Genomic DNA, 23,607 nt, shown 5'->3' with positions numbered 1-23,607 from the left:
GACCACAGGGTACAAGCAATAGTACAATATGGCAGCCCAAATCATGATCACACTCTCACCTTGTTTCACCCTTGGGACATAAACATGGCCACAAGTTGAAAACAGTGTGAAACAAGACACATCTGACCAAATGATATTCTTCCATTGCTCCATATTCCATTTTTTATATCTTTGACGCCACATTTTCCTATGCTTGGACATTTTCATTAATGATGAGTGTTTTTCACATTAAACTTTACCCTCAAATTGCTGCTTTTGGAGGTCTCTTCATTTTGATTTAGTGCTGACAGTGTTTCCAAGTGCAACATTCAGTTCTGTTGTAGCTTTTAGAGCCCTTGTCCTCTTATTTCTCCATCACAGTCCCGTTCAGTGACTGACTGTCACAGTCACTCAATACACACATTCATCCACATCGTGAATTAGCAGGAGAGGTTTTTCTGCTTTTCCTATGTGTGGTATAAACCTTCAAAATGGTGTCTCTTGTAACACCAAATGCTTCTGTTACCTTGGTTACTATGCAGAACAGTATTCTAATCATGAAAGTTACTTGCAACATATCGAGGACACTGCACAGCTCACACCTGTGGTCAAATACAGCATCCAACCAGGGGGTTTGGCTAGCACCTTTATTTACGTTGAAGGTTAGGTGGACGGCGGAAAGACACTCTTGGTGGAGAGGGGAGGATTTCATGAAGGATGGATCTCATTTCAGGGGAGGATTTGAGGAAGTCGTATCCCTGCTGGAGAGTCACATCCAGCCTTCATGAAATCCTCCCCACTCCATCAAGAGTGTCTTTCCGCCGTCCACCTAACCTTCGTAACCTTTTAGTTCATCCCCATGAAATCCCCAAACCACCTTCCCTACCCTCTGGCTCCTACCCTTGTAACTGCCCCCGGTGTAAAACCTGTCCCACACACCCTCCCACCACCACCTACTCCAGTTCTGTAACCCGGAAGGTTTACACGATCAAAGGCAGAGCCACGTGTGAAAGCACCCACATGATTTACCAACTGACCTGCCTACACTGTGAAGCTTTCTATGTGGGAATGACCAGCAACAAACTGTCCATTTGCATGAATGGACACAGGCAGACAGTGTTTGTTGGTAATGAGGATCACCCTGTGGCTAAACATGCCTTGGTGCACGGGCAGCACATCTTGGCACAGTGTTACACCGTCCGGGTTATCTGGATACTTCCCACTAACACCAACCTGTCAGAACTCCGGAGATGGGAACTTGCCCTTCAGTATATCCTCTCTTCTCGTTATCCGCCAGGCCTCAACCTCCACTAATTTCAAGTTGCCGTCACTCATATCTCACCTGTCTTTCAACAACATCTTTGCCTCTGTACTTCCGCCTCGACTGACATCTCTGCCCAAACTCTTTGCCTTTACAAATGTCTGCTTGTGTCTGTGTATGTGCGGATGGATATGTGTGTGTGTGCGAGTGTATACCTGTCCTTTTTTCCCCCTAAGGTAAGTCTTTCCGCTCCCGGGATTGGAATGACTCCTTACCCTCTCCCTTAAAACCCACATCCTTTCGTCTTTCCCTCTCCTTTCCTCTTTCCTGATGAAGCAACCGTTGGTTGCGAAAGCTTGAATTTTGTGTGTATGTTTGTGTTTGTTTGTGTGTCTATCAACCTGCCAGCGCTTTCGTTTGGTAAGTCACATCATCTTTGTTTTTAGATATATTTTTCCCACATGGAATGTTTCCCTCCATTATATTTGTATTTATTTCAATTATATATGAGCTACACAAAAATAAGTTTTCATATGATGAATTAGAATCTGTGTATTTGCGTTATTTTGAGAATTTGTAGATGGCCAATGCTTGAAAAGCTAAGACAGCAATGATTTTGCTTCATTACAGAATAAAATGAGATACTGGAATGTATCTATTTAGTGTTGCTTAAAGATAGAGTACAAAAAGTTTCATTTCATTGTATACAAATATAATGCTATAAGCTAACAACTTTTATTGCATTCGTCATGGTTAAAAAAATTTACATAGTCATAACTGATCTGGTGATCATCATATTATCAAGTGAAACCTGCATCTGAGGCTGATGAAGTTATTTTTTTACAGTCCTCAGTATAAACTTAATATTGTGGTAGTGGTAGAATTGTGCACTTTTCACTAGAAACTACTCTTAAAAAATATATTGCAAGTTCACTTTATCCATATCTTTGAAGCAGCTGTTATCTTGAGTGTTAAATCTGCTCATTCTATGAATAAATATATGTATAATCTATAATCATACCTTGTGTCCTAACAAGCAGTTCATAGCTTGTAACACCTGTTAAGTATGGCACATGCGTATAGCGGTTTTCTGATATCAGTTTAGCTGGATGCTCAGTCAGGAATGCACCTTCATTTTCTGGTTCCACATGTGGAGCCCAAACACAGATAAGGGCATTTTTACGGTCCTGGAATGAAAGAAAATCTTGCTTATTTGTTTAAGTCAAACAATGGAAAATCCAGCATAGAATTTTTGTTGTACCTATTTGTGACTCAACATCTCCATTGCTTATGTGTTTATTATCTACTCCTGCACATTATGCTACAAGTACGTTTGCTGAACTTAAATCTCTGTGGTATTACTCGTTCAAATCATCTGTACACAAATATTAATATCAACTTACATAAATTCATGTCACTAAATGACTTTGTGCTCAAAGGGGATTTGTTCAACATTTTGTTGTGCATCTCATATAAATATCTGAGACAGCAGTTTGTCTAAATGGAAATAACATGAAGTCTTCTTTCCTTATACTATCATGTAACAATTGAGGGAAACATAATTCTTAGTGGCTTACTTTTTTATCAGTGATGTTTTGCTATATTAAAAGGCAAAATTTTACTAAGAAAAAAATGTCATAGTGCATTGGTATGAAGGCATCTATAGCTGAGAGGTCATCAGCAGTGCAATGTGGATGAGTAGGCTTCAACACTCGTGGTTTGAGAGATTTTTCCATTGGTGGCAGCACTAGAACAGTTCCATACAGTCGTATGAGACTCACTGAGGAGCTGCTTGGAAGGATAATACAGCCAACAGTATTTGCAACCCTGGCAGAAGCTGAGTGTTGCATGGTTCCCCTTCCATACTGCATCTAAATGGCACCATATTTCACAATGCTGAAATTGTGGACAGTAACCTCTGCACATTTCTCTGGGCCTGACCACAGAATTTTTGAAATATATGTTAAGACCTAAGATATCAGTCCACATCTGCTCATTTTGATCTTTTAACAAACTTGCCAAAACTTTAGAAAATATTCATTATTGGTGTATTTTTCATACACTGTAAGTTCAATCCAGTTTATCTACTGCAATAAATTTTTTTTCAGTTCCAAAAGAGCCTTGGACATGTTCCTACGAACAACTGCTTCTTTCATATTTCATTTCTTGGCTTGCAATTTCTTCATCTACAAACAACCTCTTGATATGTAGTACAGGCAGATAACAAATTTTTTAAAAAAAGAACTGAATCTCCTTCTCTAATATACATTGTGATCTAGTTTTAGTCACATTCACAAAGAAAAATTTGAAATTCAAATTTGGAAGAAAAGTGCGAATCTGGTCATGAAAACTGTAATGAACTTCAGACCATTACAATTTCATTTGTAACTAATTTTTCTGCCCTTCATTCCATGACACTTCTCCATTTAAAACAATGCTTTATTAAGCTCTAGCAACTAAACACAAAGATTCATAATCTATGTTTTCTTTTGTAACAGAACATTTGCTGGGAATTCACGAAGTATATATGTTATACAGTATTCCCAATGATTACAAGACAGTGTGGAAAAGGTAAAGTGGAAGTACAGTATAAACCAATGTCAACATGTCAGAAGCTAGTCAAGGGATCGATCCATCATAAATGAATTAACACGTCGAGGGTGTGAGCAAATCATCTTGTGTAAAGTGAGTAATAGTGACAGAATATGTTAGGAGAACTTCCAGTGACATTTCTAATGTAACTTACAGTTTTAAATATAAGGTAATGTGAATCATTAATTTAATCTCCTATTTAATAAGACAATATTCTTTAATAAAGTATCCTGTAATCATGTTGACTGCAGAGCTTTGAAAATTATTCTTTGTCATTTGATTCAGTATGTTTTGGACCATAATTTTTCACAAAATAGAGAATATAGTGAATCTCTCTCTCTCTCTCTCTCTCTCTCTCTCTCTCTCTCTCTCTCTGCCTATCTTTTTAACAGTGTCTGGATGGACAAATGCATGGAAAATAAACACAGACTGTGCTAACTCAGACTACTCTTAAACAAGGTGCGTTTAAATCCTTTGGCAGTTAAATATATTGTAGGTTGCTCAGATTAGTATCATAAATCTGTTAACTTCTGTATATTAAAGCTCTCAACACTTGACAAATCTGGAATCATTACCTTTGGATCCAATGCTGGCCCCCTTGCTTTGACAAATTCCTTTGCATCAACAGTCATCAAAAACTCCATAAGTTCTGAAGTGGTCTCTCCAATAAATCCCAAATATGATGCATAACGGAATGTTCTGTCAGTAGCATTTGTAGTAAATGCCCAAGGACTAAGTGCAGATCCACTCTGTGCTATAGCTCGTTTGAAAAGACCTGTGAGCACACAAAAATTGTTTATTCAACACAAAGAAAGGAGAAAATAAGTACATTATGTCAACTTAAGATCTTTGCTTGACATGAAATTATGTTTTTGGCTTTGTTAATTTCTGTCACAATGATTTGCTCCTGCAATGTTCAATATTTTTACTAATATGACACTGGTCATTTATGGATTTCACTCAAATTCCTAATATTTACTTTATTTTGCATTTACATCCCTCATTATCATACTGTAATGGGATATACTGTCATTTATTTGTTTCTGAAATATGCTGTAAATGTCTTCTACCTTCCAATGAGTAAAAACGTAAACAGCAGAGAAAAATTATAATAGAGAAGTTTATACTGACTAACAGGAGTTACAAAACAAGTTTATGTATAAAAACAATTTATTATTACTTTCTATTACTAATTTTGAAACATATTGAAGGGGTATGGACTTTGCATCTCAAAACTGTTCGACATTATGAGACTACACAGTGAATAATGCAGGGACATCTTCTTGGAAATACCAATATTTCAGTGGTAATTGAGATTTCGGTGGCTGATAAAATTCCTTTTAAATATGTCTGTTGTTCAGTACAATCTCATACAATTTCAATTGGAAATTAGTGATATTTGTAATCACTTTGCATTCTTACATTTCAATTCTGGAGTTTTTTGCCCTTTGAAAATATTGCAGTGCAAAGCCATCACAAAATCTCTGATTTTCTAGTGCTAAAAGAAGTAAAAATCATAGAGGGAGGATTGTCATGGGTGGCTTTAACAATGAACACCACTATGGAAAAATGTTGTAGGTGGTCATTATGTTCAGCTTCTCCTATGAATTAAGATTCAGGTTTCAGATATGATGATTGCATTTCCTGACCCATGTCTATTGGACTTGTGTTGATGTTTTGGTATGTACCATCACTTCTCAACACATTTGGAATGGTAATATCTTATAGCTTTTTAAGTAAGAATTGAATCTTATTTCTTTTTAACTCCCAGAATACTTCAGATTATTTTCTGCCAAAGGAGTGAGTAAATTAGTTTTCTCAGCTTCTCATGAAGTGGGACAGTAATTGCAATGGGTAACATAAGCTCTTTTGCAGCTTAAGAAATGATGGTATTGATGATGTGCACGTCATAATAGATCTATTTGGTTGACCCAGTATGCTGCTCCACAATTATATGATTTTCAAATCTTAGATTTTACTGCTATACCTTTTGATAATGGTGACAGCATGTGGTAATGTACAGCAGATCCTCCTGAACTCTGACCGGAAATAGTAACTTCATCTGGATTACCACCAAACGCTCTAATGTTTTGCTTTATCCACTTCAGTGCAAGGACCTGATCTTTCATTCCAAGATTTCCAGGAAGGAGAGAGTCACCTGTGCTCATGAATCCTGTATTCAACAAAAATTCTTTCAGCACGGAACAGAAGACATGTCATTTGAAAACAAAAATTTCTTTGCAGATACTCTGTTGTATATAATTTGTAATAGACAAAAAAATTGCAATTTGAATAAAAGTAAAGTTTTAATTATCTGAAAAAGTAATAAATGATTAGACAGTATGAATGTACTATTTTTATTAGTTGAAAGGTTGTTGATATTAGGAAGGAAGATTCTCCGATGTGCTATATTTTCCTTTTCTAGTTTGAAAAAGAGAGAGATTATAAGGGGGGGGGGGGGGGGGGGGGGGATGAGGAGTATGATGTAATTCTGAAAAAAGAAAGAAATGCACAATTTGAATATGGATGTATTGTTCTTCAGTTACATAAAACAGATCAATTTTAGCAACATAACATAAATTGTTAGTATGATCTAAAACATTAATATTTTAATGATCTTTAGGACATACATGCTCCAAAAGTATTGTCACTAATCTACTGAGGTGTGTTACTGATATGTGTGGTAACTTCTGTCCCCTTGCAATAGGCAATAGATGAGGGAATAGTAGCACCAAAACAAATTATCTTATTGAACAAATTTTATTTGCAAATATCAGACACACAAGAACACAGAAGGTGAATCAGCCAGTGCATGAAAACAAGAGTGAAATTAAGCCAGTATGTTGGGTGGTCGATGGTTAGCACATATGTAAGAGTGTGAACATATTCATCATTTTATCATGTGATATAGAAATAGCTGCACACCTGGTCATAAGTGTAGGAAGGCTGTCTAACTACAGAAACTGTGCCTTTCAATGTGAGATTAAAGTGTTTACTATTAAAATATTGAGTATCTTCTGTTGAAAGAACCGAGTGAGGTAATGCAGTGGTAAGCCCACTGGACTTGCATCTGGGAGGATGTCAGTTCAAACTTGTATCTTGCCATCCATATTTAAGTTGTTTGTGATTTTATTGTAAATCACTTAAAGCAAACACTGGGATTGTTCCTTTGAAAGAGTATGGCCATTTTTTTTGTTTTTTGTTTTATTTCAGTCCTTCCCTACTCTGAATTTGTGCTCTCTCTGTAATGACCTTGTTGCAGATGGGACATTAAACACTAATCTCCTTCTCCCTCGTCCTCCTTCTCTTGACAAGGGGCATGTGACCTCTTGTTTCATATACTCCTACTTTGAACCGTAAGTCATAGGACAAATTCATTCAAAAAATTCACTACAACTAATATAATTGTTGTGGTGTGTTAGCTATCAGTAGCATGTTGCTGAGGAAAAAAAATGGCGTGATGCATCAAAATACCAACATGTAGAGTTTATGGCTGAAAATGGCATGATGTGTCAAAATATTGATATCTAGAGTTTATGGCTGCTTAGCATTACTGCAAATCCAAGAGGCTTGTTTCAATACAGCTGTGGATTGTAACTAAGAAGGCATAGATAACATATCAGAGCACATAGTACTTTAACTCTGATGAACTTGAGAAGTCTCCAGGACACAAATGAATACTGGACATTTGTGGATCATGACCTACAGAGAAATAACTATACATTCTGTATCAGCAAAAGAGACTGAACTGAAAAATGAAGTGCACATCTCTCCAGGAGGCATGCCTCCTGCTGGTGCATGTGCAGAAATTATGTATGTATGTCAATTTTCCTATGAATGTTTTCTATTCTTCTTTCGGTAAGTTTTCTTCATTTAAAAGTTTATAGCTATAAAAACAAGAGGTCAAAAACAGAATAAAACTATGCAACAGAGAATTCAGGATTATTAATCAACAAAACACCAATATTTTATATAACTGAGAGGAAAGAAGATTCAACAGGGAAAACACAAATACAGGGCACGAATGAGAAGTGTAATGTGTTTCTTAATGCACTAATGCACCATTTTCATGCAGACTTCCACAAAACCACCATTATTATTATTATTATTATTATTTTAATGAGAAGTGAGAACAGCATAATTACAGATGGAATGGAAATTGCTAATGTACTCAACAACAGTTTTATAGAATTCTGTAAAAATTTAAAGGGGAAAGGAAGTCACAAGCATCAAAGCAGTCTAGAACACTTGGACAACCATCCCACTTAACTTTCCTGGAACCAGTGATGTAACCAGAACTCATAAAAAGAATTCATAGATTGAAACCCAAGAAGTCTGCAAAAGATAATGAATTATCAAATTATTTCATAAAGTGCATAAATGAAGAAATAATTAATCTCCTTTGGATATAGTAAACTGGTCACTTAGAAAAGGAGTAATTCTAGAAAAAGTAACAATAACATATAAGAAAGGTGACAAGGATAATGTGAATAACTGCAGACTGGTGCCTTTAACCACTGGTTACTCATAAACAAAAGAGATGCTCAATGCATGCGATGCTCTCAGAGGAACATAGTATTCTGATTCCAGAACAACATGGTTCCCATAAAGGGAAATATACAGCAACCACTATCTCCAGCCTAACAAAATCTGTTATACATGCATTAGGCAATACAAACTCTGTATCTGCTATGTTTCTGGATTGGTCTAAATCTCTTGACACTATCACATATACAGCACTAACTGAAAAACTTGAAAGCTACAACATACATGGACATGCATCACAATGGGTAAAACCATATGTCAGTATGTGCAAAAGAGAATTTGGATGCAGATCTGAATTTGGCATATTAAGTGCAACGTACCTCAAGAATTTCTACTAGGGTTACTTGACTTCAACCTTCTTATAAAACTGATGATGTCAGTCATAAAGATCAAAGACTATGGAATGCTGAGACATGACATTAGTGAATCTAGAAGAAACACTTTAAAGAAGCATGTTCATATCAACAAGTAACAAAGTATAATGGCTCATACAGAATGAATTTATTATAAATCTTGAAAAAGCAGTATTCATGGTGATTTACTTTCTTGTAAGTAACTGTAAAAAGGAATATAACATCATTTTAAAAAATGTTCATAGTGTTCACAAATAGAGACAAGGAAACTTACATAGATATATTCATCAATGAATCAAGACTTTAAGAAGGTACCTCTACCAAATTTTAAGGGATTACAGTTCACAATAAACTACAATGGAGACAAGACATAGACAATGTCTGCTGTGTTCTTTAACAGTGTGATATTTTTTATGAAATAGCTTGCACACTATGTTGACAAGCAACTTCTATGAACAGTGTACCATGCTGTGTTTGAACCATACTGACAAAATGGAATTACTATTTTAGGAAACGCCAGCAGCAATAATACCAAATGAATTTTGTGTTGAAAAATGCCATTAGGACTGTCTTGTATGAAAAACCAACACATTCTTGCAGAATTGTCTTTCATAATCTAAAAATACTGACATTTTCATAGGACATTTAACAACAATAAGTCAACTAATCAAGGGCAATAAATTGCTTGATGAAGATGTAGATTATCATTCATATGACACAAGAAACAGAAACTAGCAGACATGTGTACCACACAGAACTTTTAGCTGTTGATAGAGATCCTTGATACTTAATAGTGAAATTAATAATGTATTTTCTTAGGAGTCTACAGGACAGTACAAGTAAAAGCATGTTCCACAAACTTCTAAAGAACTGTTTAACAAAAATGATTTTTGTAGTCTAGAGGAGTATATGTGTAAAGAATGTGTAATGCTATTGTTACTTCTAAGTGTGTCCTGTAATCACTTGAATGTATTGTAGTATGTAAATTGAAGACCCAAATATTAATTGAGAGAAAAAAACATGCAACACAACTATCATTATTGCTAATTTACTATTTTACACTGAAATTTGAAGGCCAAATTTTTTTTTAAATACTGAGGTAAGTTGACTTGTCCTAAATTCAAAACAGACACTCTGTGCATAATGTAAACAAACAAGACCAATTAAAAATCAATCAATCTAGTCGTAATATTATATTTAATAAGTGAATTATCATTTGTAAATAATTACTTTTAACAGTCAAGATTCTTCTTGTATTGTCAAGTTTCTTACCTAAAGCTCCAAGACGGTACTGTATGGATACAACCACTATTCCATGATCAATATAATAATCTAAATAACGTTGCTGAGCATAGCCAGTTCTGAAGCAGCCAACATGTATCAGGACCAGAACTGGTCTTGGGACACTTGTATCAGATGGCAACTGAAATTTAATAACAATCACACATTATTAAATGTTTAGGCTCTGTACTTCAATTTTTAATATCCAACTATATCAGAATTGTGAATGAAGAGCAATCAGAAAAAAGAAAATGAAAATCCAGTGTATAACTGTAAGGATAGTGTTTATTTTTGGTATGCTACTTTGTACTGACACAAGCTTTACTTCAGCAAATAATAGAAAACCGTTGAATTTATTATGTAGTAGTGTTTTTCATTTAGTTTTTATATATTTCATCATCCTTTCTCTTTGTATCCTACAATATTATAGGTTTTGTAGACACACATGAAAAATGTATGTGAAATGATTTTCATATTAAGATCATACTTGCTGAGATGTTATGTATTTTAGTGAGAGGTAGTAAAATATGAAACATATGTAGTTTCTTTTTTTTTATTTATTTACATTTTCTTTGGGTGGAGCTATCGTAATGATGGCTTTTGCAAACATCAGACTTAATACCATGGTTATATTTACACTTATAAAATACACTATATTCTGTAGCTGTTGCTTCTTATGTCTATTTTTTACGTTTATCACATTACAACTGATCTGCTAATGCCTCATATTACAATCATTACAAAATTTGTTGAAAGAATATAAACATTTTTCTATTAAAAAACATTTTAATTTTGTTTTAAAAACATGTTCCGTGTATGTTCTTAGAGCGTTTGGTAGCTTGTTATACCAAAAACAGAAATAGTTACACTTTACACTTTGTTCTAGTGTTGTGATCATGTACATCACTGCCCTGGGTAGCTTCTGTAGGTCAACTTATAAAAAATATGACTATTTTGAAGTTGCACAGGGAATATACTGTCAGATGTTTGTACTGCACAAGCACTTCACGACATGAATCTCTATGTCCCATTCCATGTAAATGTCTTATTGCTCTTTACTGTAATAGTAGTATTCTTTTTAAAAGTACATCAGCTGCACAGCCCTATAGTTCACTTCCGTAATTGAGAAAGGTGTAAAGTGTTCCATAATATACTAATTTCCGTGCTTGGCTAGGAAGTATCTTTGCAAGGTGGCTGAGGAGATATATGGCACTACTGACTTTTCCACATACAAAAATAATGTGGTATGTCCACCACAAATTTTCATCAACATACACACCCAGGAATTTACAGTTGCTATTTTCTGTTGCAGAGATATTACACACACTATTCATATTCTTGTGGTGAGAACTGCCTGTTTTAAATGTCAGTGGTTGAGATTTGGTGACATTCACCTAGAGTCCCTGATCATTGTAGTATTTTGTTACTTCTGTTACACCACTAGTAGCAACAGATTCTAGCACATTATATTCACCCCCATACAATAAGATTGACGTGTCATCTGCATAGCTTACAATATGGGAGTTAATGGGTTGTGCAATGTCGTTAATATATATATGGAAGGGAAAGGGTCCAAGGATTGAGCCCTGTGGTACACCTTGTAATACAAGTTCACTGGTGGACTGGGAGTCCAGTATTTTATTACCTAGTTTGTATGACAATTTAGTGCTTTGCTTACGATGCAGCAGCTATGTGGTTAGAAGATTCATAGCTTGATCCCCAATACTATAAGATTTTAGCTTTTTAAGAAATACCCTATGGTTTACCGAATCAAATGCTCTTGTAAGGTCCAAAAATATACCTGCAGTCTACATCTTCTGGTCCAACAAACAGTAAACTTTGTGGATGAACTGTGTAATTGCTGTGGTTGTACTTATCTCTGGTACATGAAATGTCACTATCTTGAAAAAGTATTTTCCACTTAGTAAATCACTGACGGTGAAACAGCATTTAGGTGTGAGATACAGTTAATGTGCTAATGAACTAGTAACTATATATAACTATAGAGAAAGAAAAAACAACAGAAGAAAACTGGATGTATCTCTTTTTCTGTGCTCTCTCTTATGCATCATAATACTGAGTACATAAATATTGTATTTCTGTGTTTATTTCATCTGTTAGTTCATTTCTATCTTTAAAGATTTGCAACATTTGGATCAGTCCATTAGACTAATTTTTGCTCTATTTCTGAAGTTGAGAGTAACTACATCTATTAGAAAATCTCTTGTGAAATTACCTCTGGGCTAAAGACATTCAGGTAGAGACAGTCTTCATCTCCCTTTATGTTTCCCAAACCATCCATCTGTATGCATCGGTTTGGTGTTTGCAGAGCATCTTTTTCTTCTGTCCAAGAAGACACAGGTACTGGTGGCTGCAAATCACGGCAAATTTACAATCACATTGTTATGCAACTGCTAATTGTACAGTTCTTCTAAAACCGTATTATTATTTAGTTATTATAATTGAGATACAAGTGTTTTATTCACAGAAAATGATGTGTCAGTGAATTTTTAATGAATAAAAATTGCATTATTATCATGTAAAAGTGGACACATGTCATTACAAAAAAATATCAAAATGAAATTTCACTTGGGGAAAACAGTAAAATTATGAAGAGACAGGCAAACCTTCAGGAGGAAAAATTGTAGTACTACCAATAGGCACACATAGAAGTTGAAAATTTATTCATAGCTTTTGAAATGATCACTACCTTTCTAAGGGAGGAAAGAGGGAGAGACTGTGGAAGGTTAGAAGGGGTTAGGAGAACTCATATTCCAGGATGAGAGCAAACCATGTTAGGAGGTTGAGGGGAAACTAGGAAGTTTCTCATTTCAGTGAAGAACAAATAAGCTAGGTGCTTCAATAGTTATGCAGACAAGCAAACTGTTTGACAATAATCTTATCAATAATAGTCTCATTCTGTACCATTTATTAATGAGGAGAGTATTATACTATCGCTTTCAAAAGTTTAATATTTTTAAAAACATTAGGGTAGACCTTGGTGAACAAATCAATGCCTAAATGTTGAAATCACACTCAGAATTCTCTCTTCCATCTATAACTGTTGGTATTGGTGATTCCTATTAGATAAACATTTATTAAAAACTTTTAGATGAACACATTTTGACAACAAGTGCCATAACATACATTATCAAGGTCAGGTATGCTGTGTTTGCGTTTGGTGTACCAGATGAGTTTTAAGGAATTTTTCCTAAGTATTGCAGTATGGATGGAGAAAGAACCTCTCACATTCTGTGTATACAGTGATACCAAATACGTGCAGGGAAAGCCAACTTCAGTCATGAAAATGTACAAAGAGATGTGTTGTCATAATCTGTTCAGATACTTTACATTGTAATGAGCTATCTATTAATTCAGTCAGAATAAAATCATGCACTGATTATTTCACTAGTTCAATATCTTAGCAAGAACATGTTACTGACTATGTGAAATATTTGATAATGTTTCTTTCTTCAAAAATATAATTAGTATTTAAGCCATGTTTCTCTTCAAATAAATATAACTCAAAGAGTGATTTTCAAACAAATGCAGAGAAAGTTTAGTTTCTGTATCTCATTTTTCATTTATAACTGAAATGAAAAGTATTAATAAATTTCTAAGTATTACATTTATTTCAGTGTACTGAACTTTTTATTCAATTTCACACATCTATACCCCATCCCCACTTCCACCAACTCAACCACTTCAGTTACTTTAATTTCTCATATTTATATGCACTGAGCACTTCATCTAGTAATATTTACTATTCCTCTATTTTATCCATTCCTTGATAATGCTCACATTAATAACGTAGTGTATGGTAGTATTACCACATGTCATAAAATATAAGCAAACTATTAGCAAATTATATTCTTCAGAAGGAGAGTTTATAATCTGTAAGTATTACATGAAAAGGATAATGAGATTAATGGATTACACTCTTCATCCCTATTTATACTGAAAATTAGGTCACTGAGTACGTACAACTATGATTTCGCTGATACGTAAGGTAACTTAGAGACATGTAGATAATGACGATCAAAAAGAAAGGCCTTAGTTGATGATCTGAATATTCATATAATGCAGTTTTTACCTTCTGATAAATTAACTTCTTAGTTCTCACATGAAAAGTCCTACATTCCATTATAAAAATCATTATACCCTTGGAGTTTTTACAGAAGCAACCTAACTATTGTTTCTAAAGGTGAAACATTGTCAGTTTCATTACATGCAAAGCAGTGTTCAGTTATTAAGATTGTAACAGCCACATGTAGCAGTAGTACCTAGTCTGTACACAGCATTTCCTTCACTACTTTCCTTAGACTCTTCTGTGAAGAAGCAATTAGTATTTGTCTTATTTATCTGTTTCATAGTGTTTACTAATTTCTTTCTGTTTGCTTATGTTATGGCCATTTGTATTAAATGAATAGACTTCATTTCTGTAGTTAAAAATCACTTCAGCATTCAACTGTTTTCTGATTCATTTTGAATTTTGTATCCATTGGAAATAGTATCATAAAAAGTAAACAATGCTCCAGTTCTTGCAGCATGAGTAATCACTAGCAATGATAGTATCTATTTTGTACACAATGTTTGCTTTAGTCTTTATCTTTCATGCTTCTGCCAAAAAAAAAAAAAAAAAAAAAAAAAAAAAAAAAAAAAAAAAAAAATATGAATATTAGGTGTGTTTTTATTATTGTAAGGTAGTTTTTTTAAAGTGTTTTATCAATTGTCACAGGAGTAGTGAGTTTTTTTTGTGAATTTATACCGAGGAGGAGAGTAGCAGGAGTACTTAGGTTGTGTCTATTGGTTTCATGGGTTAGTATTATATTTCTCATGTAGATGGATAGGTACTGCTCCTATCAAGGTGAAGACTGATCACTTTCAGTGAAAACTTGAACGTCCTGTTGGGACTAACATTGTCTGTGATACATGATTTTTCAGCGATTTATGATTCATTTGATGTGGCCAGTTCTCACTGAGCTAAGGAAGAAGAGCTAAGAGTGACAGGCTCAAAAATCTATGGAGAGGGGGTACGCGTTGCACTACTGCTCTATATGCCTTAAAACTGCTTTGAGGTATGGCCATTGGTGTGTATGCATATGAGTCACCACAAATTGCCTTACAGTTGGGACCAACATCAGTGAAAATTCTGAACAAGTGCAGAGTGTGGGTTTTCTTACCATTAACAGCTCCAATGTTAGACAGGTGATGGAATCACTTGGAGAAATAACGTGTAGGTTGGGTAGGAAGACCAGTGTCCACTCAGGATGAAAACTTAGTGGTCTGATGTGAGGTACAGAGGAGGAGCTTCCAGTGGCTTAGCCACTGGAAAATAATCAGCCATGAGAGCCTGAATGACATCTGCTACCTGTGTTCAGAGAGTACCACCATTTCTTACAGGCAGCTTACTGAACTGATCGAGACAGCTAGCTCTGCAAATAGGATGGAATCTGCAAAATTACTCCCAGAAACAATTCATTTTCTTTGATTTAGTGTGAAGTGGATGGCTGAAACTAGAGAGTCATACAATTCTGTGATCATTTTGGATATCAAAATAAACCTCAGTTATAAAGTGAATAATTGTTGGTCCCTCCTTAATACATCAGGCATGCACCATATGCAGAAAGGATTTAGCACACTGGACTTGCATTCGGGAGGACGACGGTTCAATCCCGTCTCCGGGCATCCTGATTTAGGTTTTCCGTGATTTTCCTAAATCGTTTCAGGCAAATGCCGGGATGGTTCCTTTGAAAGGGCACGGCCGATTTCCTTCCCAATCCTTCCCTAGCCCGAGCTTGCGCTCTGTCTCTAATGACCTCGTTGTCCTCGGGACGTTAAACACTAACCACCACCACCACCAGAAAGGATTAACTATGTCAGCAGGGTATGTGTGTCATCCACAAGTGGGTATTTTAGAGTACAGATACCACTTTAAAGGACTGCCAAATATGTCAGAATCTATGATCTATTACTTACAAAGAGTAGTATCTAATCTTGTAGACAGGTGAAAGAAAATGTTAATATAATATTAAATTACTGCATCAGAATCTATGGAAGGATTCCAGAATTTGTCTTGCTTACAAATAGTAAAGACATTCACATATTGCTAGTAACAGAAAGCAAGCTGAAAGCACAAATTAATGGCAAATCAGATTTTGATTTTGAATGCTTACATATTGTTAAGATACACTGTATGATGATGGTTCATGTCTGTTTACAACTGTGAATAATATGGTAGTAAACCTATTTAATCATGTTAGTGCAGATGTTGATAACAAAATAAGCTGGTTGAGGACAAGTGTTAATGAGGGATTGCATTTGTAACCAGTTGCTTCTATGTACCCTCTGCCTTAAAAACTGTAATGGCATGACATGTCACAGAAAATTTTTAACGAATTGCATGTAAGTTTCCCAAACATGTTACAGAATTAGTAGTAGATTTCATCATATCAGCTGTAGACTGGGGAGACTTGAGAGATTAAGGCAGTTGTTGTGAATAGCAATTTAGTGATATTGTTCTCTATGCCTTGTCTGTAAACTTAACAGAGAACTTGTAAGAGGAACATCTTAAATATTTTGGTTAGTAACAGGCTGAATCTTTTCATTCACTTAATGTACGGCAGGAAAACATGAATGTAAGACCCTTACACTCTTACAGACCAATTGTGTCAATACAAATAATAAAAAACCTAGGCATGGCTTTTCCATGTAAGTGTGAAAATAAACAGATTTCATATTAAGTTAGCAGTGTGTTGTAATCTAGTCACGTACTTTATATGTATCCGTTAATATCACTGCATAGTGGTAAATACAGTGAAAAAGTAAAATTTTGGATAACATAATTTTGATAACTTGTTAACTGAAAATAAAGCTGTGTAAAGAAGACTATAACTTCTAGTAATATATCCTTTAACTTACATTTTCATGCAAAATTTACAGAAAAGTAAATCAAGTACTTTATTTACTGATAATGTAAATGTAATTACTTTTGGTTTTGCTTGTAATGATTAACTTTACAGTTAATTGTAGTGAAATGATGGTTGTTAAAGAGTTCATTGTGTGAACAATGTGTATTTTCATACCAGTTTTGGTATAAGAGCATTTCAAAATGTTATTAGACACTTGAGTGTATTTTTTTATTTTTTTATTTTCTAATAAAAGGATGTAGGCTGCAGTGGGTACTGGGAGATGAAAAAGCTTGCACAGGATAGAGTAGCATGGAGAGCTGCATCAAACCAGTCTCAGGACTGAAGACCACAACAACAACAACAATAAAATTGTAAGGTTATCATTGTGAAGACTAAACACATTGTCATTTAGAAGATTATTTTCCAGGCAAAATACAGAAGAGAGAAACCAAACTAAAATTTTGTTAAGATTATTTAATAACTTTTGCTACCTGAATTATTCACTTTCATTTATTAAGGTATTTACACGTTCTTCATACTTAAAAACCAGAACTAAAATTTGGTACCCTTGATGATGATAACAAGGCCATTATATAATGAGATAAGTATTAGACGACCAAATTATTAATGTGATCATGCTCTTTTTACAGTCTACAATGAAATCACACAAAACTCAATACTGAAACCTGAACACTGATTGTGTATTACACCATAGTAAGAAGAGTGTTAGAACAGTCAACATCATAACATAATGGAAATGTTGCGTGTAAACTGAAAAACCTCAAAAGCATTGTAAAATTTGTCTTAGGCAGGTTTGTGAGCAATAGGAGAGACCTGGTGTGGTTCAGAAATTATGTTAGAAAATAGCTGTGTAACAAAAGAAAGCTTTACCATATATTTGAATGTAACCAGCTTTCATAGAAACAAAACACTAAATGAAGAAAAAATGTGCAACAAGGAGAGATTTTTTAGAAGTATTCATCAAATTGAAAAGTAAAATATTATCCTCTCATCTTTCAGAAAATTCTAGGAGAGTTTGGTCTTAGGTAAAATTAGTAAACAGTCAAAGGCATCTGTCCAGTGTTTATCTTAGCATCAAAATGTAGGATGACAAAGGGGAGGCCTAAATACTAAATTCAACTTCCCAAAATTGTTTCAGTTAGAAACACTATACTATGTTTCTTCACTTTTATCATCACTTAAACATGAAGATGACAGATATTGAAATATGTGATTGTAGGAAAGATAATCATCTACAGTTGCATAACAGAGAGAATAGTGACTGTAGTTGATGGGATGGATACAGAAATATGAAAGAACTCGATCCTGTTCTATTGATAATATATAATACATTACTATCAGAACAATGGGTTTCTAGAGAAAAAAAAAAAAAAAAAAAAAAAAAAAAAAAAACTGCAGCTCATTCATGTACTCATAAAGAGTCATCAAATAGATCCACACAATTACAGGCCAACATCATTGAAGTCAGTCAGTTATAGGATATTTGGACATGTTTTATGATCACATATTAAGGTGATTCTACATTCCAATGGAATACCTTGTAAAAATCAACATACTCATTTAAAAAACAAATATTACGTGAAACCCAGCTCAACTTTTGTACATAACATACATAGGTAGTACATATCAATGTGCAGATTGATGCTGTGTTAATTGATTTCTGGAAAATATTTTATAAAGTTATTCATTGTCATCTAATGAGAAAATATAAGAGTATGTAAGATCATATCACTTTTGTCAATGGGTTGAGGATTTCCAAACAAATGAATTAGGCATGATATTATTAATGAAAATAAATCAATGGATTCAAAAGGAGATTGTTATAGAACCATTATTGACTAGAAAATGTTTACAAGGTTGTTATAAATATACCTGAAAAGTTTGCGAGAATGTTGCAGGTTATGATGTGCTGAGAAATAATTGTTAAAAAATAATTTGGTATGTTGCACCATTTCTGAGTTAATTAGCACTGAAGTTAGCCAGTAATGCTGTTGTGTGGACAAATCAAGTAGCCCACCAGAGATGATGTCACCAAATGCTCTTAGGTTTGGTTTTCTACATCTGAAGAGGAGAGTGATGCAAGAATTACAGATGGGAAGGATCAAACACTGAATCACATGTAAGGGCTGAGCAACCTTATGGGCTATTATCTACACCATGAGAACAACTGGCACTAACTGTATCTGGCAAGCCACTTGACTTTGCATGGTTAGCGACCTGATACACTAACTTCAATGCTAATTAACTCATGGTGCAGTATATTGATTTTTTTCTTAACAATTACTTCCCAGCACAACCTACCCTCCAACATGCTTACAAGATTTTTATAGTGTTTCTGTCTACGCTGTGTAGTGGTTGGTGCCATTGCCTATGGGGAAGTTGCAATAGTAGATAAGTATAGTAAAATGCAAGAAGACCTGCAAAGGATTAACACCTGTTCCAAAAATTTACAATCAACCATTTTAATACATTCTACGTAATAGAAAGAAGAAAAATTTACTGTTCAATGACACTATGAACAGTCACATCTATTAAATATATGGGAGTACATGTACAGGGAAATTTATAGTAGAATCACCAACTAACTCTAATTACAGGAAATAGAATAGGTGTCCACACACCAAGCAGGTAGCTTACATATTCTTCTTTTCACCAACAGTTGATTATTTTTCCTAACAAACAGCACTACTTATATTCTGACAGTTGCCACCCTTTACATGTCAAACGATTCCTCCTATACAGTCTTCACATTTGAGCTAAACTTTACATAATACACCACCATTATCACCTCCACCTTCATTGGACATAATTACTCCACCAGTCTATTTCAAAAGCAGATTTCCTGGGCCACCATATCCAATCCTGGTACTGCTGATCCCTCCAAAAGACAACTTTGGAGCACTGCACTTGTCACTCATATTATCTAGGTCAGGAATGTATTAATCAGCTACTTCAACAGAGCTATGACTTCCTAAAATGATGCCTTGAAACCAGATCCATTCTGCTCCGATGCTCCCACCACACCTAGAATAGCTGCTTTTCGCCCTCGCAATCTCCACAATGTTCTTGTCAGACCTTATGTTCCTTCTGCACCCAGCATCCTACCCTATTACCCCTACCCCTGTAATCATTTCCATTGCAATACTTGATCTATGTATCCTCCTACCACCACTTACACCATCCCAGTAACTGGCAAAATGTGTACTATCAATGAGAGAGCCACCTGAGAAACAACACATCATATGCCAGCATTCTGCATACACTGATTGGCCTTTTACATTGCCATGATTACTATCACCAAATTATCAGCTAGAATGAATGGACATAGGCAGAGGGTGTATACTGGCAGCACAACATATCCTGTTGCAGGCATGCTCTACAACATGGCAGTTATGATATAGGTGCCTGTTTCACCACATGCACTATTTGGATTCTTCCCACAGAGATCACTTTCTCAGACCTCTACAGGTGCGAACTTGTGCTACAACATATCATTGGTTCTCGCCACCCTCCTGGCCTTAATTTGAGCTAGCTTCTTAAATCTTAGCATTTATTTGTTGTAACTGCTCCTGTCTTCACTGAATTTTAGTTTTCTACATCTTTTATTTTCTTACCTGTCTGTTTTTCGCCATCCACTTCTATCTCAGTTACATACAAAGCATTCAGTTTTTCAGTCTACTCAATCTTGTATCAGTAATCTCTGTCTTGCATATTACCCTGTCTTCCACCTTTAAGCTCTAACGTTTTCAAATCTTGTCCAGTGCAGTCCCCAACAATAAGTCTTTCTTTCCCATCCTGCCCAGTGAATCTCCCCTGACCTGCAATTCTGGGTGAATTTTCGAAAACTACTCCTTTTCCTATACCCCTCCAGTCATTTTCCTTCACCCCTCTTTCTTCCCCTTCACCCTTCACCCCTTCTGCCAGAAGAAGGACCCATTGGCCTCAAAAGTTTGCATAATTGTAACCTTTTTTACATGAGGGTTCCGCTGCTGCTTGCTGACTCCTAATACTCACCATGCAGAGTCACAGACAGGCACAACAAAAAGACTGCTGAACAAAAGAGCTTTCAGCCAAAGGGCCTTCTTCTAAAGTGGACAACTCACATACACATTCACATAACCACAGCTCACACACATTATGATATATGAAAATTAATTATGGGTATTTTGTTGCAACATAGTTGTTTGAGAATACATTAAACTAACACAACAAATACATTTGAAAAGAAAAATTAAACAACATTACCAAATTGACATTTATTTAACTTACTTCTTGCAAAAAAACTGTAACCTGCTATAATAGTGCCATTGCACAACTTTATAATAGCATTTCATTATACATCCACAAAATATTAAACTATTTCAAAGAATATTTCTGCTCACCTTAAAACGTAATGATCCAACTGGTGGTTCAGCATACGGAATTCCTTTGAAGGTATAAACAGGGTTGCCTGTTGTGGTATTAAGTTGACGACCTCTTATGGGACCCAGAGGTGTGTCAACTGTTACGTATATTCGTGCTGCACCCTATGAAAAAAATTAATGTCAAGTTTCTTAGGATAGGAGATACACATTGCAAATAATTAATCCAAAGAAGTTACTATTGTTTCATAAACTGTATAAACTTTCTTGTGAAGTTAGTTTCGAAAAGTAGATAAAAACTAATGACAAAGGAATGAACATAGTCATTACTAAGGTACTACCAAAAAACTGGAGGTAAGCTCAAAATTACTGATTGTATAAAAGTGCTGATATATTTCAGTTGTTATAAAACAGAACGTTGCTTTCTCAAAACATAGTATATATTAGCTAAGTGCTGTATTACCTCAGTTTGCTTCACTAAACCATATACGAAAAGAGCAAAGGCCAGATACACAATTTTTATGTGAGGCATTGCTGTCTGTGAGAAAATGTCAAAGCACAGACTTATTAGGCATAGAGGTGTACCCCTCAACCACTATATATAATGATGTATATCAGCAATTATAATTTTACTGTAAGATAAAATATACATCAAAAACTCATGTGTGAATTTGCTCTGATTGTTCATGTGCTAAATTACTCTAATGCACTTTTGTGAGATAAGACTTGTGATAAAACAAAGTTCAAGTTTTGCAGGGAGTTACCTACTACATACGAGATAATTTACCACTTGTGAAACAGATAAACTGGTAATAAGTGCCTGGTTGTGTGCTGATTTGAGAGCATCAGTTTTTAATACAAAGGTGATGAGATTACATTATTCTTACTGTGAAGGCAGTTATCTCACAGAATAAATTAATTGATGATAAATTGTTCGTATGACCTATGAAAGCACATATTAATGAGCAGTCTCAATTAGGTAGATTATTATCTGAGAAAGTCTTGATTTAAGCAAATGTCTTGTTGCCAAGACAATTAATTCTCATCAGAAACTGTTTTATGAGGCACAAAAACTAGCGATAAAAAGTGTAACTGGACTGTCAAGTTATTGTACTACTTGTTATTCATAATAACGTAATTTTATTTCAAAAGTCCTGCTCATAAGGAAAGAACGGGAAGAAATAATTGTCCAGAAATGTGGACAGCCATAATACTATGAACAATATAAAATAATATAAAACCTATGCACTGGTGCAGTACAAACTTGAGGGTCTCATAGGAATCTCTTACTTAAATTCAGTTACAGTAGAGAAGGAGGAAAAAGTCTTATTAAAGCCTATGGTTACATTTTAGTAGCACTCAGCTACTGAGGAATCAAGTATGTGAACATTCCTTTCTCAGTGTAGTTCAAATTATGGCAGAGAGATGCAGATTAATTATTTATTTTATGTTTAATTTAACACATTATGATGCATTTGAAGCATGCTGTGTCCATCATCAAGTGCTTATGCATAAAGGAAACTGTTACATAATGATAAATTATCTTAACCTAAATTAACATAGAACTGATTTACTCACTGTTCGCTGCTGGAGTGGCTATAGTCGTATTTGGGAATGTCAGTGGATGGCAAGAAATTAACGTCTAGTGTGGCCTTCTGCTGGTGTGCATCTGAGTCTCACTGTGAACACCATGGCCTGTGTGGGAAGCAAATAGTTTTGCAACAGTTATTGTACTGTGGTATCATGTGATACATATTTTCCTACAGAAACTAGACAGTGCACTCTGCAGACTTAAAGCCGACAACATAAAACATAAATTTCCAGTAATACTGAAATGTAAAACAAAATCTCATAACCATTCTTTCAATGTATAATTTACAGCCCACTACAAGTTCTCCCACAAAAATCACCAAAACTACCCGTACATGTACCACTATTGACTAAATATTCACATATGCAGAAAAAAATGACTTCCCGGCAGGAACCATAAGAACACGATTAAGTGATCATAATGGACAGTATATTGATTTCCATACAATACTGATACCTAAAAACACAATGCCAACAGAACTAGCCAAAGAATAATGAACCCCAAGCAAACAGAATACAGGCACCTTCAGACAACTGTAAGCTAAGGATACATGGAATGCAGTATACGAGCACGGAAGTACACGTGAAAAGTTCAACAGATTTATGGAAATATTTAACAACTACTAAGAAACTGCATTCCCAATAAATAAACGTAGACTGAGGTTTAATAATTGAGATAAATCTTGGGTAACAACTGGAATAAAGATCTCAAG

The 23,607-nt window shown here is 34.9% G+C and overlaps 1 protein-coding gene across 1 annotated transcript in view; it reads right to left on the bottom strand.

Moving 5' to 3' along the window:
* Positions 1-21,909, bottom strand: part of LOC124595485 (esterase FE4-like) — a 30,948-nt gene extending 9,039 nt beyond the window's left edge. Inside the window, exons 1-7 of the mRNA XM_047134247.1 lie at positions 21,768-21,909; positions 21,326-21,469; positions 12,248-12,382; positions 10,003-10,153; positions 5,820-6,005; positions 4,408-4,607; positions 2,262-2,427 (exon numbers count right to left, since the gene is read on the bottom strand). Coding sequence (XP_046990203.1) covers positions 2,262-2,427; positions 4,408-4,607; positions 5,820-6,005; positions 10,003-10,153; positions 12,248-12,382; positions 21,326-21,469; positions 21,768-21,836 — 1,051 coding nt within the window. The 5' untranslated portion in view covers positions 21,837-21,909. The remainder of the gene's footprint in view (positions 1-2,261; positions 2,428-4,407; positions 4,608-5,819; positions 6,006-10,002; positions 10,154-12,247; positions 12,383-21,325; positions 21,470-21,767) is intronic.
* Between the last annotated feature and the right edge of the window lie 1,698 nt (positions 21,910-23,607).

This window comes from Schistocerca americana, chromosome 2, assembly GCF_021461395.2.
Source record: "Schistocerca americana isolate TAMUIC-IGC-003095 chromosome 2, iqSchAmer2.1, whole genome shotgun sequence".
Classification (NCBI taxonomy): domain Eukaryota; kingdom Metazoa; phylum Arthropoda; class Insecta; order Orthoptera; family Acrididae; genus Schistocerca; species Schistocerca americana.
This window is presented reverse-complemented; position numbering and strand designations above follow the sequence as displayed.